The 17852-nt window shown below is 39.4% G+C and overlaps 1 protein-coding gene across 11 annotated transcripts in view; it reads right to left on the minus strand.

Annotated features, from left to right (window-relative positions):
* Nucleotides 1-14056: 14056 nt before the first annotated feature.
* TP63 (tumor protein p63) overlaps nt 14057-17852 on the minus strand; it is a 230023-nt gene continuing 226227 nt past the window's right edge. For 8 of the 11 annotated variants that reach the window (XM_043594594.1, XM_043594593.1, XM_043594597.1 and 5 more), the window contains one exon: nt 14057-17208. In XM_043594594.1, the coding sequence (XP_043450529.1) occupies nt 16912-17208 (297 nt within the window). In that variant the 3' untranslated portion in view covers nt 14057-16911. The remainder of the gene's footprint in view (nt 17209-17852) is intronic. The other 3 variants (XM_043594602.1, XM_043594601.1, XM_043594598.1) reach the window with 1 other exon arrangement.

Below are 17852 nucleotides of genomic sequence, written 5' to 3' on the forward strand. Positions count from 1 at the left end.
GGTATTTTATTTCATTTATACTTCAAGTTTTTATTTAAATTCTAGCTAGTTAACATATAGCATTATTGTTCGTCGTTTGTTTGCAGACTTAAAAAAATGCGTTTTTTCTTGGAGCACCAGGGTGGTTCAGGGGGTTAAGCTCCAACTCTTGATTTCAGCTCAGGTTACGATCTCACGGTTTGTGGGTTTGAGCCCCACACTGGGCCCTGCACTGACAGCGCGGAGCCTCTTGGGATTCTCTCTCCCCCCCATCTCTTTGCCCCTTCACCGCTTGCACTCTGTCTCTCAAAATAAATAAACTCAAAAAAAGATGCCTATTTTCTTAAATGTATGCCCTGGCCTTTGGAATATTTCACTTCCAACAGTCTGAAACTGTGGCCGTTTGGGGAGTACTAGTCTGATTATGGGGCCCTTAATTCAAAAACATGGGTAGCTGGAAGGGCCTGGAAGTTTATATACTCCGTGGATTGCCCTTTACCAGTAACTGATAGGTACAAGATTATGAAACTCAAAATCCATGGCCTCAGGTTGGGACCTCTTTGAGACAACCTAACATTCCAGAGTTCACCTCCAAGTTCAAGATAAAGCTGCTCTGCCCGAGACTTTGCCCAATACTGCACCCTTGCCTGGTTGGCTTTCTCCTCTTTCCTGTCCTGCTTCTCCCACTCTCTTGCCATTTTCCCTCGGAGCACTTTGTCAACAAATCACTCGTATGTTAAAATTTTTTCGGTTCTGGCTCTGATAGTAGAGAATCTAACCTAAGATAGTGATTCACCCAATTCCCCCCTAGTGCAAATGAGACTACTTTGGCCACGCCTAAATTGCCTTTCCCTAGACATCCATACTTTTCTCACCACTCATGTTCTTCCCAGACTTGTAAAGGTGAGATTTTTACTCCTTGGAGCCAAATGCTAGGGAAGATCCACTGTAAAGAAATAGCATTTTATAGAAGAATCACCTTGGGCGTGTATAGATCCTAGTTCTTTGCTTCCTGGAGCTCAAGCATAGATTTGACCTAACTCATTTCCTCCCCACATTCCTGGCTAGTAGACAAGTACAGGGAGGAAAGAAGGGCTGAGTCACTGAGGCTTAATTCACTTGTCTATTTCTTTGCCCTTAGAGCTTGCTTTAATTGAAGAAACTTTCAGTGGGATTAACTTTGCTACAAAAAAGCATTCTGGGTCTCCTTTCAAGGCAGGCCTTTGGCTGTATTAGAACAGCATGAATACTCAAAGCCTTTGAACAATGCAGATATTTTCTAGTTCTGAGTGAACTGTCTTTCCAGTTGGGTCCATAGAACTGACCTTCCCCTGTGTCATCTCTGTGCCTGCAACCGAAATATAGGAGCAGCAGGATATGGATGCAGTGACAGAAGCTAACTTCATCAGATAACTGGGCTAGGCCTTCTCTCTTGAGGCCCAGATAGGGTTCCCAAACATCAAGAAAGTTTAGGAAAGAACAAACTTGCCTCTTTACCATGGAAGACAGGAACACTGAGGAAAGATTGCCCTCATCTAATACCCTGCGTTGTAATTCTCAGGGTCTTGATAGAGTACCATTGTTTGGCTTAAGCCAAAGGGGGGCATGCTTTGCATAAGAAAGTCAGAGAAGTAGTTAGGAATGCTCTTACCATGGAGTGATAGGAAGAGTACTGCAGTGGACATGAAGAAGACCCCTGGGAAGTTGCTCTAGGTTGATCACTGACTGGTTGTGTGACCTTGGGAGATTGACTCAAGTTACCTAGGCAATGGTGTGTCCCTACTGTAGAATGAGGTGGTCTCTACCAGCTCACCATTGTCAGTTTTCTATGATTTTGTCATTCTTTCAGTGGTATTCAGTGTCAGTACGGACATTGGGTGTTTTCTGTATCGGCTAGCCTTGGTGCAGAAGACTGGTGATTCCTCACGTGGCATTCTCCCCAGGGCATAGAGCTTTCCTGCTCCTTGCCCCGTATCTTGGAAAGTGGAAAGACTGCAAGCTGATCCAAGAGTCACTGAGCAACTGTCCAAATGTTCTGAAGGATGGCTACCCCATTGGCAATGTTTTTTTTCTTTTTTTTTTTTTTTAATTTTTTTTTTCAACGTTTATTTATTTTTGAGACAGAGAGAGACAGAGCATGAACGGGGGAGGGGCAGAGAGAGAGGGAGACACAGAATCAGAAACAGGCTCCAGGCTCCGAGCCATCAGCCCAGAGCCCGACGCGGGGCTCGAACTCACGGACCGCGAGATCGTGACCTGGCTGAAGTCGGATGCTTAACCGACTGCGCCACCCAGGCGCCCCGACAATGTTTTTTTTAAAGTAAGCTCTACATTGGGGGTGCCTGGGTGACTCACCGTTTGTGGGTTTGAGCCCCATGTTGGGCCCTGTGCTGACAGCTCTGAGCCTGGAGCCCGCTTCAGATTCTGTGTCTCCCTCTCTCTTGGCCTCTCCCTTGCTCAAACTCTGTTTCTCACTCTCTCTCTCAAAAATAAATACACATAAAAAATATTTAAAACAGTAAGCTCTTCGTTGAATGTGGGGCTCAAACTCATGACCCCAGGATCAAGAGCCACATGCTCTACTGACTGAGCCAGGCAGGTGCTCTCCCATTAGCAATTTTTAAAGATTTAAGCTATGGAGCAGCAGGAAAACAGACTTTTTCTAAAATTCTATTATCCTTTAGGGGCAAGAGTTTCCTGAAGTAGATATAGTGGCCTCTCTTTCGTGGTCATATATAAATGTGACATTGCAGGACCCGTTCCTGCAGGACCCCTTAATGAAAGCCACTTATTGACAGTCTTCTTATATTATTAGGCTATTACGATTTTGCTTGTGACACGTATCCCACAAGAGAGTCCAAATGCTGCTTCTCCAACAATGCCTTAGGTCTCTCTAATCAAAAGCATCTCTCTACTTTCTACTCTCCTAAGTAATTCATACCGTAATCTCTCCCTGCAAAGCCTTACTGACATTTGTTTGTTTCTTCATCTTCAACTACCTTCTCCCTAAATTCTAGACTATATGCACCTGAAGGACAAGGGCTAAGTCTTACACCTATGTTGATCCTTGAACCCAGAACACATTAGAAATGATGGCCTTTCAAGCATTGACACCAGTTTTATTCAACCATTTCAGAAGAGGCAGCAAGAATCAGAGGAAAGAGCAAAGATTTTAGAGTCAGGAAAGTGGTATTTCACTCCTGGTCCTTCTACTTACTCTCTGCATGGACTTGTTCAAATTATTTCAAATATTCAGACCTCTGTAACAAATTCGAATTGAACCCGTAACATGGCAATGTCATCCCTTAACTTGACAGGACTGCATGAGGGCAGAAATATCTGTTGAAAAAATAAGCCTCAAGAAATAGTAGCCGATGTTATGATTATGTTTATGACTATTATTTGTCTCTATGGAATGCACCTATCTGTACTGTGGAAAGTGATATAAAAATGGATTGGATCTAAATTTGTGATACGGATTTTTTTTTCCTGGCCCAAGGTAATGAGAATATGTCATAGAGAAAGATGTTTGTAGATGAGAGGTAAACATGGGAGCCTTAACTTTGTTAAAATGTTTGATTTATAAGTATACACACACAGTGGTTTGTAGCAATTATGAAAAAAATGTTAACAATCATAATTTCTGTGGTGTAGTTACATGGACAGGTATCACACTACTTTTAAATTTTTTCATACCTTTAAAAGTACAAATACTATGTATGCTAAAAAAGAAAAATAAAGCTCACTTCTATACACACCATAAGGCTTAAGGTATTCTCTGTTGATACTAAGTATTTTTTTTTTCCTTAATAGGAAGCATATCTCTGGTAAGCCAATGGGCAATCAAGGAGAAGCTAGAGTAGGTGTCAGTGGAGTTTCAAGCTCTGGGAAGAAATCCAGAGGAAGATGGAAAGAGCAGGTGAGATCTGAAATCTGAGGGTTATACCCCAGCTGGGGATTGGAACCCCCAACCATCACAGCTCTTTCCTTTCTATAATAGACAGGAGCCAAACAGTAGCTATTGCATTGTGTAGTGTGTTTGAAAAGACAACCTTCAATATGTGTATGAAGATAAACTTTGAATATGCCATGTAGCTTTGAATCTCTTCACCTTTTTCCTTCCTTATTCTGAAAGCCATTTAGGGAAAGAACAACATAAGAACTGTTTTTCCTGTGTATTATAACTGAAAGAAATCCATCAAATCTTTCCCAAATACTTAGTATGTTTTCAACACTTTACTTAGAAGTTGGGATAGAAAACTGTAAAACGATCACTGTGCAGGAAACACTTTCAAGAGATACATGGCCACCAAAACCCAAACAACAACCACAACCACATTGTGGTAACACCCATAGAAGCAGGGGTGATATTCAAACCATTTATCTAGCCATACCGAATGTGCACAGACCCCTCAGAATGTACACACTGACCGAGAATGGGTGCCTGCCCTAAAAAAATTAATGTTAACTGTTCTGAGGCAGGAAGGATCATTCTTGCATCAAGGAGTATCTGGGTTTTAAAGGCATTTTTGACAGTGTATTTGGCAGCCATCTATTCTATTTGTTTTGTTTTCTATTTCACTTTTTACTTTCTCTTTTTTTTTCCCCCGGAGAGTAAGAGAAGTGTTATGTTCTACATCACAACAACTATAATGCTTTCTAGTGGTCAGAAACAATCCCCTGCCAAAAATCAAAATGAATAGCAGAGGTCATCTGAACTGTGTCACAGAAACAGGAATATAAGCCAGGGCTATAGAGTCATACCTATGGCAGATAATCAATGAAGCTTGGTTGTGGAGGTGATGTTTCAAGAGTTAATCTTGAAAGCTGGGTCATCTTAAAGATAGATAAGGAGATGGGTGAGAGTGAGGTCAATGCATTCTGTTGGAAAGAATAGTGTATCAAGGCACAGAAGCATGAAAATTCAAGGATTGTCTTTTCATTTTATAGTTCTCAAGTGACTAGTGTTTTGAGATTCATCAGTGAACAGCACACAGAAGCCTGTCTAGTCAAATTACATTCTAGCAGGGAAAGTGGTATAGGCAGAATTGGTTGGATGACATTAGACTTGAAGAGTGAACCAGTGGTGGACTGTAGATGGGCTTTATCTTTTCAGCAATGGCCAGCAGTTGAAGGGTTCTCCCTCCACTAAGGGGTCTGGGTACATTGGAGATAGCCTGGGGGGTGACAGATTCTGGAACTGCCTAGCACAAGACCACAGGCATCTGCTTTCTGGATGTGTGTTTGTGTTCCTCCCAAGAGGAGTGATCCACTGAAAAATTACTTGCTAATTTAGAGATAGTAGTACCATCTACTACTCTGAAATGGAATGAAGGACTTGGTGTAACCCTTGGCTTTACCCCTACCTAGCTTTGTGAACTTGGACATGGATGTGACCTCTCAGAGCCTCAGCTCTTACCTGTAAACTATAACTAATAATGTTTGCTCTGCCTATTACATAAGACTGCAGAAGTCAAAAGAGGCAATTTATATGAAATTTCTTAGAAAACTTTGAATCAGTGTATATGAAGAATAGAAAGATTTCAAATTTATTTGTGTAATCAATCATAAGATCCTTTACCAGATTTCCTTTATCTTTGTTTTTCTTAATTTTCTGCATATATATATATATACATACATATATGAGAGGAGCTGTATATAGCTGTATATATATATATACACACACACACATATATATGTATGTATATATATACAGTATATATATATACTACATATATATGTACTACATATATAGTATTTTATATACATGTATATTTCATATACATATATATGATTACATATCATTTCTACATTATACACACACACATACATATATATGTATATGTATATGTATATATATACACGTATATATATATTTCCCCCCTGAGAGATTAAACCAGGATGCCTCAGCTGGGAGAGACATGTTATGGAGAGATATTGTCCTGGAAAATACCTCAGCTGTTGCACAATTCTTTGCTTTTATCCCAGAAACTCCCACAGCTTTCCTCGAAGTGGTATTAATTCTTATGGCGTCTTAATTTTATGTCAGTATGCAGCCCTGTGGTCTTCCTCAAGTGGTGGGCTACCTCATGTAGAACTACACACTTCTAGAATACTCATGGTAGTAAAAAACTTAGAGCTCTACTCCTCTAATAGGGCTAGAAAAGAACAAGACCTACCTGTCTTGTCCAAGGATTCACATAGCTCACAGCAGAGGGATGACTAGAACCTGAGCTCTGTACTCTAGAGTCCTTGTAGTTCAGCTCCTCTCATTTCTATCCCTAGCACATTCTCATCATCTCAGATTTGGATTCCTGATGCGTATGAACAAGAAGTGGAAAAGAAAACTTAATGTCTTCCTTCCAAAGTGTGGGAGGGTCTTTCTCAGAGAAAGCCTGCAAAATTTTGAAACTCAGACTAGGAGTTTTTTAATCTGGTAGGTTCCCAGGATTCACCTATGACAGATACATAAAAGTCTTTTCACAAATAAATAATAGAATAGAATAGAATAAAATAAAGTAAAATAAAAGCCTAGAGACCATTAACTATGCTTTAGGCTTTTTAGATTTTTTGTAAAGCTTATTTACTTATTTTGAGAGAAAGAGAGAGAGCTCACACAAGCAGGGGAGGGGCAGAGAGAAGGAGAGACAGAATCCCAAGCAGGCTCTGCACCGATGGTGCAGAGCCTGTGAAGAACGTGAAATCATGACCTGAGCTGAGATCAAGAGCTGGACACTTAACCAACTCACCATCCAGGCACCCCTGCTTCAGGCTTTTTAAAATAATGCTTTGCAGGTATTAACTCATCTAGTTCTCACAACAAAGTTACAAGGTACCACACTGCCCCCATTCTACACATGAGGCTCAGGCAAAGAGAAGTTAAGGAGCTTTCCCAAAGTCACCAGCTGGCAGTGGGAACATAGAGGGTCCTACTGCACAGCTAAGTCCTTGTTCGTATTTCTTACACACACACTTCAATGCAGACACCGGTTTGCCGTAGTGTGGGAGAGACGATACATCCTCATGAACGTCAAGCATTCTCAGGCTTCAGGGGATTGTCCAGCTGGGAAGGACACTTGCCTCAGTTTCTCTAGGAGAGGGTAGGCTTAAAGTAAGAATGACAACGTTCTGCCATTAAGGACTACCTAGGTTTTTCGAAAGGAATTTTTGAGAGACAGGCCATGGAACTGGCTATAATTTTTTTTTTCCTTAAAAAATTTTGGGTAAGCAGAGAAGTTGTTAATCCTTAATCCAAGTACTGCAGTGAATATTCTTTTTTTTTTTTTTTTGCATTCAAAACCAAAACCAAAAAAAAATCAAGAAGATCAAAGCAAGTGTAAGAGGTGTTTTGCACCATGAGCATAAAAGCCACAATTGGTTCCAACACTCCCAGAGTGCGAATTCCAGAAAGTGCTTTAGGCCAGGAGTGTTTGTGGCTAAACAAAAGCATGGGGGTGGGAAAACAGTAAAGCAAATACAGAGGGAGAGAAAGATCCATTTGTAGGCAGCACCCAAAGTATTGCCAAATTACGCTGAGAAAGAGGATCAAAAAGAACAAGAACAAGGGTTTAGCTGTGGCATGGAAAAGAGACCTCTTCTAAGCAGAGGTTGTATTGTGTTGCACTAAAAGTGGGAAAGGAAGGTTGGGACTAGCAGTTCTTTGTTAGTGGCTAGTTGGATGCAGCCTTGCTGTGAGATGCGGGATAGTCCTATTTCCTGCCTGGACCTTGGTTTCCTCCTCCAGAAAATGAGGAAATTAGACCTGATGATTCCTAAGTTCCTTTTGGTCTATACCTCTAATATCATAGTGTTGTGTTTTTCTCCACCCTGACTTGTCCACAGTGCTTTGCAACAGACCAAAAAGTATCAAGGGAAGCTGAGCAATCTTTTGAACAGGAATCACTGAGGGAACCCTCAGCACCAAAGCCCATGTACCACTTCTGTGCAGACTTTTGCCGATCTCAGCCTGTCCGTCTGATTCTCATACCTTAACAAAGTTTTTACTTCTGATTCTTTCATTGTGAATGCACATGACCCATTCCACATGAGAAAGAGTGCCTGGTATTACACAAGAGTACCATGGAAATAATTGGGATGGAGTTCACAAGAAAATAGTCTTTCAGCCAAGAGACAGGCGCTCTTTTCCTCAGGAAAGGAAAAAAATGCATTATAATCATGAGAGAGAGGCAGACATTCACCACTCCTGCCACCCTCACCAAGGAAGGTCAAAGTGTTAAAGAGGCTGTGATGATGAGCAAAGACTGTGGTATTGTACCCCAGGACAAGAAGTAATGAGGCTGAGGAGATGAAAGACGGAGGGGAGAGGCAGCCAAGCTACATTCTCATGAATAGGATATTATATGAGGGAAGAAGAAAAAGGGTAGTATATGAAAACACAGAACTCCCATTGATTACTGAATCCTGATTGAACACTAGCCAGCTAGGGGACACCATGATGCCTTCTGCCAAGTCCTGGTAAGGCTACACTTAGATATGACTTCCTGTCCTGCATGTGACTCTTGAAGTTATCACAGGTCTGAAGGTAGGGGTCGATATGAATGGAGGCAACTGCCTCCAAGGAATGGCCTGAAGTTCTTGACAAAGTACGAATAACCCTGGAGCCCTATCCACCGTAGAGGGAATCACGACTCTTCTGGGAATATCAGGTGTGCACAGAGAATGAAATACCGTGTGGATGTCTCTGGTAGTAAAGAGAGGGAGTTAGGCAATGAAATGGGACTGTTCCAAAGATAATTTTCACATCATTTTGCTGAGTTTGTGTTGCTTATGAGTAAACCAGGTAGGGTAAAACACTTTAGGGTCCCTTAAAAAGCAAAAGACAAAGGGAAAAGATGGACTCCTGTCACAAAAGTAGTAAAAGAAAAATAGACACACACACACACACACACACATTCCCAGTGGCCCGAGAATCACTCTGAACACCAGGTGTTAGACTTCCTAGGGCTTTCTCCTGCCTGGGTGAGTTTCACAAAGGTGAATTTCCTAGAACATTATTTTAAAAGAATATTGGATATTTATGAATACCAGGATTTGTTTCACTATACCAAACACACTGGTACCTTGATGACACTCCAGTTTTAGAATCCTTGGGCACAGATGTTCTGAACATATCCAAAATGCGTCTGGCAGGAGGCCCTGTAGAATGACACAGCAGAATTTCTATTTATTTCACAGCCCGGAATCTGACAATGGGTTGCTCTTTGTGTTCTTTTTCTTTTCAATCTCATTTAAAATCCAGGCTTTTCTAAACCCTAGGTATTGTGAGTGCTTTCAAGTTCTTTCTCTTTTAGGAAGGTATTGGTTAATTGACAAAAAAATAGATACAGTTTGATGCAGACCTAGCTGAAAAACGGTAGGGCAGGATGACCAACTTATAAAAGGTAGTACCTAGAGTTTAGAAATATAAAACCATTATTCCGAATCATTATGATTTCTTTTACAGACAAAATTTGGTATTCCTCAAATTCTAGAGCAAATGTCAGATGAGTTAAAGTACCATAAAATTATTACTATACTCTCTGCAGCTCCCTATGCAAAACTCTCTTTGCTAGAAATCTCTTCCTGTCTCTTGGCCTTCAGCATGTAGCTTTTACTCGAATTACAAAATACTATACCCTCCAAGGTCCTAGACCGAGAATTCTGATCTCACAATTGCAAAGGAGAAACCTACCTGCCAGTACTTGTCATCCACTTGGCACATGGATTCAGGATCAGTGTGCAGAATTACAAATCTCATAAATTTCAAGTGCACACCCAACACTGACTCTAAAATCTATACTTTAAAATCGTGAACAATTCATATATATATACATATACATATATATACATATGTACACATATATATGTGTATATATACATATATATGTGTACATATGTATATATATATGGCTTTGTGACTGTAATTTGTCTTAAAATTATAACCTTATATCTATTTTGGCAGACTTGTTTCAGGACACTCTTAAGCTCTCTTTAACGGATATTGCTGAAATATGTGCCAGGGGTTCACAACCCTCAGATTACAGATGTGAAGATGAGGTGCAGGAAATCAAGCACCTGGCCCCAGTCACCAGACTTACTTCAGTGTAGTGTTCTTTCAACCCCATCTCTTTGTATTTCCATGAAAACCCAGGGGAGGGGCAGGGAGAGGGGGACAGAGAATCTGAAGTGAGCTCTGCGTTGACATCAGAGAGTCCAGTGCAGGGCCTGAACCACGAGATCATGACCTGAGCCCAAGTTGGATGCTCAACCAACTGAGCTACCCAGGTGCCCCTCTATAGAACCATTTCTGATATGAGCCTGAAGCACCAGGAGAAAAGACAATGTCAATCAAGCTCGGAAAAATAATAATGGACACTATGGCTTTTGGGGGTACAAAGAGGATGCTGAGAAATCTAAACTTAAGGCTAGAAGTCCCTTATGTGCTAGTTTATCTTATAAGAGAACCAAAGAATATGTAAGAGAAAGAGTCATTGAAGGGAGGATGCCAATCTGTGGGTGCCCTGATTCAAGATTAAGAGTATCTTCCCTGATTCAGGAAGGCTCGATTATGTACCCACCACTCACGTGTAGCCCTTTATTCTATACTTTTATTTTGCTATCAGAAGTGCCTTGTATACCAACTGGCATCCCTGGGTTACCTTCCTAAAGAATCCGAACAGTACACCCAAAAGCAGAAATATGGTCCTCAGAAGTCCTATGCAAATCGGGTAAATTTTGGTGCACACGAATTATTAAAGAATAATGACTCATGTTTTTTTAGAAACACAGGATGGGCAAGCTCTTGTCACCAAAATTTACATGGAGAAATTCTACTTGCTGAATAATTAACCATATGAGTACCATATATCCTTTGTATCCCTAGAACTATATTGCTCAACCATTGAGCCTTTTGTTTGAGAAAATTCATCTAGGAGATAATCACATGAAAACTCAGTCTGACATTTAACTTAATCAACCTCACCATCAACATTAGAGTCCAAAGTGGTGCTGTCTCTTTATATTCATATCCTGATTTAACAATTTTGAAACACCTTTTTATGTCAATTTTTTAATTTCTTTAATTTCTTTCTTTATGGGGATCAAATGAAAGATTATGAATTCTTAGGAAAAACTAAAAACAGACTACAAAGACGGGACTACAAAGACCACTATCCCTTCTTGAAAGATGATGCAGTACTTTAGAGCAACATGGCAAGAAAACTAGATATTAGGCAACAGTAAATTCATCTCACTACCCTTCTGGGTTTCTTATTGCATCATCTTTCTGGGCCAGCTGTCTAATAAGACTGTAATGAAAGTCACTTGTATAATTTTACATCTTCTAATGGGCACATAAAATATAAAAAGAAACAGATAAAATTAATTCTAATAACATATTATTTAATCCACAATATCTTTTAACACGTAATCAACATGAAAATTATCAATGAGATATTTCATATTCTTTACTTTTATTAAGCCTCTGCTATCAAATATATATATTTTCACTTACAGCACATCTCAGTTTTAAATACCCACAATTTCAAGTGCTCAGCAATCATATGCAGCGAGTGGCTACCATATCAGCACGGTTTTGGACAATTCCACCATTCTTCCTTTTTTAAAAATTTTAGCCTTTTGTTTATTGGCTAATTAGAATTGACAAGTAAGAATAAAGTAATTCCTACCATGGTAAAGAGACAAAATGTCTCAATATATGAAAAAGCAAAACCACTAAATTTCCATACTGCATTTTAGATTTATATGATAATATAAATGCTGTGATAATCGTAAGGAATACATTTAATTGTTTCTTTAAGTAGTTGTGGAATTGTTAAAACAACAGTAAGAGAACATAAAACTGAAAAAAAAATGGGCCAAAGACTTGAACAGACATATCTAAACATATTTGAACAGACATATCTAAAAAAGATATACAGGTGAAAAATAAGCCTATGAAAAGATGCTCCACATATGTCATCAGGGAAATGCATATGAAAACAATGAGGTACCACTGTATACCTATTAGAATGGTCAAAATCCAGAATACTAACAACACTAAAGGTTGGCAAGGACGTAAAGCAACTGGAACTCTCATTCATTGTTGACAGGAAGGCAAAATGGTACAGCCACTTTGGAAGACAGTTTGACAGTTGGTTACAAAACTAAACATACTCTTACCATGCAATCCACCGATCATGCTCCTTGGAATTACTCAAAAGAGTTGAAAACTTATACCCATGCAGAAACTTGCACACGGATGTTTATAGAGACTTTATTCACAATTGCCCAAATTTGGAAGTCACCAAGATGTCCTACAGAAAGTGAAAGGACAAAAAAACGGGTACATCCAGACAATGGAATATTATTCAACACTAAAAAGAAATGAGCTATTAAGCCATGAAAAGGCATGGAGGAAACTTAAACGCATATGACTAAGTGGAAGAAGTCCATCTGAAAAGACTACATACTGTATGATTCTAGCTATATGACATTCTGGAAGAAGCAAAACCATGGAGATTGTAAGAGGATTGCCAGATAGTAAGAGTGGTTGCCAGGAGTTTTGGGGTGGGAGGAATTTCAGGGAAGTGAAACTACTCTTTATGGTCCTGCAATGATGGATACGTGTCACTGTATATTTGTCCAAACCCATAGCAAATCAGCACCAAGTGTGAACCCTAATGGAACCCATGGGCTTTGGGTGATTATGAGGTGTCAATGAAGGTTCCTCAATTGTAACACATGGCCCGCTCTGGTGGGGGGGTGCTGATAATGAGGAAAGCTGTGCATGTGTGAGGTCAGAGGCTACATGGGAAAGTTATGCTATCCTCTCAATTTTACGATGAAACACTACACTAAAAAAGTCTTGGGGCGCCTGGGTGGCGCAGTCGGTTAAGCGTCCGACTTCAGCCAGGTCACGATCTCGCGGCCCGTGAGTTCGAGCCCCGCGTCAGGCTCTCGGCTGATGGCTCAGAGCCTGGAGCCTGTTTCAGATTCTGTGTGTCCCTCTCTCTCTGCCCCTCCCCCGTTCATGCTCTGTCTCTCTCTGTCCCAAAAATAAATAAACGTTGAAAAAAAAAAAAAGTCTTAAAATGTTTCTATCAAGTTTTTGTTTTACACTTCAGAAGATTTCTAAGAGACAATAAAAGCCATGAAGTAGAAATCTATATGAATAGCTAGAACTGCTCAAAAAAATAAGTTTATTTGATTATAAAGTGCCTTAATAGCATATCAAGAATTAACCATTTTCTTTGCTCTTTATTTTTCTTTTCTTGGAAACATTGTATTAATCATTTCATTTTGGAGGCTCTATCACCTAGATTTTAAGGAATAAGAATTTTGAACTTTTTGGTACCCCTAATTTAAGCTGAATCTTCTTTGCCTATTTGAATGTACATATACATGATGTGATTCTATATATAAACAGGAAAACAAACTGATATTTTTAAAGTGTTATGTATTATATCCAATGTCATTCCATAGTTATTTATAAATCTAAGCTATTAAACTGTTTTCATGCCATCTAATGTAGCCCATAAAAGAACAAACTTTCCTATTTCTTTAGTAAAAATCATCAAACCATTTTGATAGTAGATATTTTATTGGCTGAATCAATGTATATAATTGAGAGTTGAGATTAACACTGAGTTTAAAGGGGAACATGCCCAGAGCCCACCATCTGTAGTGCCGTTTCCACATACAACCAGGCATCTGCATCCCTTCCCAACACTGCTGAGGTCATTGTCATGGGAAAATCACTAAATAGACATTAGGAGTATCTGTAGTTTAGTTCCTATTCCAAAGCAAACTCATTCTGATTTCAATCAAATAAAGTATTAAATCTGTGAGTATCTCATGTACCAAATGAGGGTATTTTCCTGGTCTTTCCTACCTCATAGATTGGTGAAAATAAGAAAATAATAACAATTTTCTCTGAGATGAGAAACATCAATATTTGAATCTCTGTAATGTCTCTTTCCTCTCCCTCAATGATAAAAATAAAGCCAAAGGACAGACAGACACACACACACGCATACACACATGTACACACACATGAACACACACACCGTCAACACCATTTCTTGATGCATTTTTATTTATTTTGTAAATTTTATTGCATGCCCTGGCAAACATGGGTGTGCCTCTGGCTCACCAAAATCCCATTACACAAAATACCAAAAGACAAGCAACAGAAGCTTAAAAAAAAAAAAAAAAAGTATCACATCTATAAGAAAGAAACTTTCAAAAACATTAATAAAGCATATAAAACATTTGACATTTAATTTTTGTACAATTATAAAAATAATAAAAAAACACAACCTTTAACATTTAACATCCCACATACTGTACTTTAGGAGAATGTCAAGAAAACAAGAGGTCAGTGGAATTAATGAAGAAAGTTCTATTCTCCTTTTCTGTTTCTAATCACCTCCAAACAAAAACCTTTCTACTCCTCAGCTAACTGCATTGAGCTGAGGCCACCAGAACTCCATTAAGCCCACTCCCACTTGTCTGTCCCTAATACTCTTTCACCCCTTATCCTAGCTACTCATACACTCAAAGAGCGCAAGTTGCCACCAGGACATGAGGCCAGTAGTTGTGCTTAGCCTTGGCTAGTGCCAAACACATGATACAGTACAGGGATTTCTGAGTCCTTAGTGCTACCTGAACAGTGCTGAAATAGCTCAGAAGAAGTCCTAGGTTTGTTCAAACACTCAGGACAGTAGAGGAAGCTATTTCCCTCCTCGCATTGCCAATGCACAGCTTTTATTCTTCCCCTTAATGGGTTTTCAAATCCACATATTTATTCCACAAAGTAACAGTGCCCACAACCACTTAAGCACAATAAAACTTTGAAATCAAGGACTCACTCTCTTTTAACATACAAAATAAAAATAATAATAAAAAACAACTTTCCCATCCCCCTATCTTACAGTTATGGCATTTATTTTCTTATTTGACATTGTCATCTTACTAAGCGGTGTTTCCATGAAAATATAAAAACAATAATAATAATAATAAAAAAAATTTTGAACTGTGGTTCTGGAAAACCCACTATCCCAAGAAGAAAACAAAAATTGAAACACAAAGTAGGCAATATCACACACAAAACATATATACACATTTCAGGTGAAACTCACACATTATATTTTTGAGCCAGTTTAGCCCTTTTGCACTTTAAAACAGAAATGGAAGCTTATGTGCAATCAAAGCCCTTTACTAGAATGCACAGAAGGATTTTAGAGCTCATTAGCATATGTACAAAATATTTGTTTTAGAGTTTGGAAAAAAAAAGTATCTTTCTGAAAGATCTATAGGAGTATCGTCATTTACAGGTTTTCTCAAAGTCTGAAGACAATTCTATGTTTAAGTGGTTCAAGCAACGCCTCCCTTGGAAGGCTGACCCCCTCATCTGTGGGGACATTTTTATGTCTATGACAGTCCAGAGGAGAGATGGACGGGAAATTGGATTCTCACAGTTATTTTCCAACAAACTCAAACTCTTATTGATCAAAAATGAAAAATTATATAGTGATGCAACTGATGCCACAGGAAAGCTGATCTCATAATCTTATATTTTCCAAATCACTACTGTTTTCATCCTTGGAGAGAGAAAGATAAACGAGCTTCTACTTGCGGAGTTTTACATCATTGGAGGATTTCCAAAAGAAACTTTTACCAAATAATATTATCTGTGTTTCAAAAGGTCTTCTAAGAATTTCAGTTCACAGCTCACTGACTGCTTACCGTTTAGAGGAGATTCAGTATTTCTGTATGATTCCTGTTTTTCCTGGATATTCTTAATAAACCTTATGACTTCAGTGTAAGAACTAGATAGAGGGCATTCATTCTAATCAAATCAAACTTAATTTGAACAGTGGTAGCAAATGTCTAATTGACTTAGTCAACCCAGTACTGAAACTTAGTTTTCAGGCTTCTGTAATGGCCACAAATGTTTTCCCAATAAATATTAAGAGATAAGGCATCTGGTATTAAATGTAAGTGGATTGCTGATATACCCAGATATATATACCAGATGTGTTTGACCCGGTTGCCACACACCTTTTAAGAATTATTAGGCATTACCTACATTCCCCATTCCCAACCAAAAGCAAGAGAGGCTATTTCCCTTCTTCCAGTGCCACACTCCTGTGACAGTGTGAACGTGGATTTTTTTTCTTGTGATTGGACTAAAAATAACCCCAAAGTGAACGAGCGTCACTAACAGCAGTGCCAGTAACATAAAGTACGCCAACATATACAACTGTGGATATATGTATACAGTCTCTCCCATATGATAAGCAATGGTAAATACAACTGGATGCATCCAAAGGTTTGATGTGCCAACTGTTTAATATCAAAATAAGTGAAGGGACATTTTTGTCACTCACATGTGCCGTCAAGCTCCAGATACCTATTACCATACATGATACCCCTTGAAATAAAGGGTATAGATAAACCATCCAAACAAGTAAATTAAAAAAAATAATAAGTTGATAAGTGCAACTCAATTTCCTTTCCTTTAAATTACATTTAAACAAAACTCAATGTCCCCCACCCAAAAATACATACTGTATATTTATATATTTATATATATAGTCTTAGACTATAAGGGTGAAAATGCTTTATAAAAGTCAATGAGAAATCTTTGCAGCTTAAGGAGACACCCACTGCTCTTTTGCTCACTTCCACCTAGCCATGGTAACTTCAGTCCTGCAAGCAATAGATTTGGAGGCTTAAAGCCAGAATCAGAATCAGATGCCAGGTTGGACATTAAATCAAAGGTAGCCTCTTACTTCTTCTTCCCTTAAGAAACCAGACTGAGAAGAGGAAGGAGAAGACCTAGGGAGAACGCTCTGAAGGTCAAGCACTAGTGCTTTGTAGGGAGGCAGACAGATGGGGACAGGATGGTAAGAGTTCACACGGTGGGGCTCACTCCCCCTCTTCCTTGATGCGCTGTTGCTTGTTGCGACGAGCATCCATGTCAAAGTTGAAGTCATTCCACTCATCGCGGGGCGGGAAGGAGATGGTCTGGCGCAGGGTGAAGCGCACAGCGTCAATAACGCGCTCGCCCCGGGTCTCACTGGAGCCCACGCTGACTGTGGAGGCACCACTTGGGGTCCTCAGGAGGTGGGGAGGGGAGGAGAAGTCGTGGAGCTGTCGGTGGTCCAGGATGCCCTTCCAGATGGCATGTCTGAATTGCTCAGGGATTTTTAGACTTGCCAAATCCTGTGCAATAAGAAAGGGGAGCAAACAGATTTAGGACAAAGGGACAGACTGACGATTTAGTCCACATCATTTTATCATTCCCCAGTGTTCTGATTTAACTGTCTGGAATTGATTGATCTCCAAATTGGAAAATAAAATTAATTCTCTGGTAACACTTGCCATTATATGTAAGCAAAAGGCACAGCCTTGAGGTGCCATTTCTGCTTGTGGATAACACCCCACTTGCTCTCTAATGGTCTGTTTTTTCACTGGTAAAGTAGGGATAGTTAGATCAGAGGGCAAAAGTCCTAAACCAAAAACATGAGATAAAGGTACCTTCCAACTCTTAAATCTACCTGGCTCTAGTCACTAGAAGAAAGATATCAATGGAACATCACCACTGCTCAAATGAGTAGATGAGGAAAAAAAAAGCTTATTAATAGGTAATGAACACTCTCTGTATACCAGGAACTGAACTAATTATTTTATATACATGATCTCATTTAATGCTCAGATTAGTGGTAGATACTATTGCACCTGCTTTATAGATTGAAAAGCTGAAGTTCAGAGAGGTTGACAAGTCTAAAGTTATACAACTAAGTAAATGAAATGGGGACTCAGGACAGCCTCTGAGCCTAAACTGCCCTAATGGCCAGAAGGTCTCT

This window comes from Prionailurus bengalensis, chromosome C2 (assembly GCF_016509475.1).
Source record: "Prionailurus bengalensis isolate Pbe53 chromosome C2, Fcat_Pben_1.1_paternal_pri, whole genome shotgun sequence".
Classification (NCBI taxonomy): domain Eukaryota; kingdom Metazoa; phylum Chordata; class Mammalia; order Carnivora; family Felidae; genus Prionailurus; species Prionailurus bengalensis.